The following is a 2,500-nucleotide window of genomic DNA, read 5'->3' on the forward strand; positions in this document are numbered from 1 at the left end:
CACGATCATCATCATCATCATCACGATCATCATCATCATCATCATCTTTATCATCTTCATCCTCATCTTCATCCTCATCTTTATCCGCATCATCATCATCATCAGCATCATCTTCATCTTCATCATCACCATCACCATCATCATCATCATCATCATTATCAGCATCATCATCATCATCATCATCAGCATCATCATCATCATCATCATCATCATCATCAGCATCATCATCAGCATCATCATCATCATCATCATTATCAGCATCATCATCATCATCATCATCAGCATCATCAGCATCATCATCATCATCATCATCATCATCATCATCATCAGCATCATCATCAGCATCATCATCATAGGCTGTATGGTGGCACAGTGGGTAGCAAAATGAATGAATCATTATCATCATCCTCTTCCTCCCCCTTCTCCTCCTCCTCATCTTCATCTTCAACCTCATCTTCATCATCTTTATCCTCATCTTCATCCTCATCTTCAACCTTATCTTCATTATCATCCTCATCATCATCCTCATCATCATCATCCTCCTCCTCATCATCATCTTCATCTTCAAACTCATCTTCATCATCATCCTCATCTTCATCCTCATCATCGTCCTCCTCCTCACCATCTTCATCTTCAACCTCATCTTCATCATTTTCATCATCTTCATCATCTTCATCATCATCCTCATCTTCATCATCTTCATCATCTTCATCATCATCCTCATCTTCATCATCTTCATCATCTTCATCATCATCCTCATCTTCATCATCTTCATCATCTTCATCATCATCCTCATCTTCATCATCTTCATCATCTTCATCATCATCCTCATCTTTATCCTCATCTTCATTCTCATCATCATCCTCATCTTCATCCTCATCCTCATCTTCATCCTCATCATCGTCCTCCTCCTCACCATCTTCATCTTCAACCTCATCTTCATCATCTTCATCATCTTCATCATCTTCATCCTCATCTTCATCATCATCCTCATCTTCATCATCTTCATCATCTTCATCATCATCCTCATCTTTATCCTCATCTTCATTCTCATCATCATCCTCATCTTCATCATCATCCTCATCTTCATCCTCATCATCGTCCTCCTCCTCACCATCTTCATCTTCAACCTCATCTTCATCATTTTCATCATCTTCATCATCTTCATCCTCATCTTCATCATCATCCTCATCTTCATCATCTTCATCATCTTCATCATCATCCTCATCTTTATCCTCATCTTCATTCTCATCATCATCCTCATCCTCATCTTCACCATCATCCATATCATCATCCTCTTCATCATCATCCTCATCTTAATCCTCATCTTTATCATCTTCATTATCAACTTCATCAACATCTTCATCTTCTTCATCATCATCCTCATCGTCATCTCCATCAGTGTCCTCGGCTGCTCTGAGCCACTGTTCCTCCAGTCCTGGGTTTATTATTAGTATAATGTAATATAAGGGTGGTGTGATGCTGCAGCTCAGGGTGGACGAACGCTTTACTGTCAATTCATGAACACTCAGACCACAGAGGATGAGGAGGAGGAGGGTGAGAAGGAGGAGGAAGAGGATGATGAGGAGAATGAGGAGGAGGAGGAAGAGAAGGAGGAGGAAGAGGACGAGGAGGATGATGATGATGATGAGGAGGAATCTGTCACTGACACAGATCAGCACATCACACCATCATGAATGATGTTTAGAGGAGAAACGCACACGCACACGCACACGCACACGCACGCACACACACACACACACACACACGCAAACGCAAACACAAACACACACACGCACACCCACACACAAACACAAACACAAACACACACACACAGACGTGCTGCAGTAGGGTAATTAACTGAGATGATCATGTTTTCAGCATCTTCATAGTTCTATAGTTCTGCAATCAGACTTAATTAGTTACCCCCCCCCCCCCCACCCGGAGAACTGGCTGCCACGGCAACAGCCCCCTCCGTCTCCATAGCAACAGAGAGACGTAACACTTTAATATGTGTGTTTCTGCCGTCAGAGTCTGTAAATGTCACCTGCAGCAATATCCACACACACACACACACACAAAACATGAGCACAAACACACACTCTCTCTCTCTCTGTAACGCTGTGTGTGTGTGTGTGTGTGTGTGTGTTTGTCCTCAGTGGACGGCTGCACGGACTGGTCAGTGGATTATCTGCGGTACCGGGTTCTCCTTGGCGAGCCGGTGAGGATTAAGTGTGCCTTATTCTACGGCTACATCCGTGCCAACTACACACACGCCCAGAGCGCCGGGCTCAGCCTGATGTGGTACCGCAGCGCCACACACACCGACCACGAGGAGCCCATCACACTCGACGGCACGCGCACGCTCAAGGAGGAGGACGCCCTGTGGTTCAGACCCGCACAACTGCAGGACAGCGGACACTACTCCTGTGTGCTGAGGTACAGCGCTGTGTGTGTGTGTGTGTGTGTGTGTGTGTGTGCTGTCTGCTGGCGTGGATTC

The 2,500-nt window shown here is 44.8% G+C and overlaps 1 protein-coding gene across 13 annotated transcripts in view; it reads left to right on the top strand.

Moving 5' to 3' along the window:
- The window catches only part of il1rapl1b (interleukin 1 receptor accessory protein-like 1b), a 97,512-nt gene that overhangs the window by 23,994 nt on the left and 71,018 nt on the right, over window positions 1-2,500 (top strand). For all 13 annotated transcript variants that reach the window (XR_015501991.1, XR_015501993.1, XR_015501990.1 and 10 more), the window contains 1 exon segment: window positions 2,160-2,439. Coding sequence is in view for 7 of the 13 variants with exons in the window: in XM_087272491.1 (XP_087128617.1) it covers window positions 2,160-2,439 (280 nt within the window). In the remaining 6 variants the exon portion in view is untranslated.

Source organism: Danio rerio, chromosome 11 (assembly GCF_052040795.2).
Source record: "Danio rerio strain M-AB ecotype USA chromosome 11, GRCz13ab, whole genome shotgun sequence".
Lineage (NCBI taxonomy): Eukaryota > Metazoa > Chordata > Actinopteri > Cypriniformes > Danionidae > Danio > Danio rerio.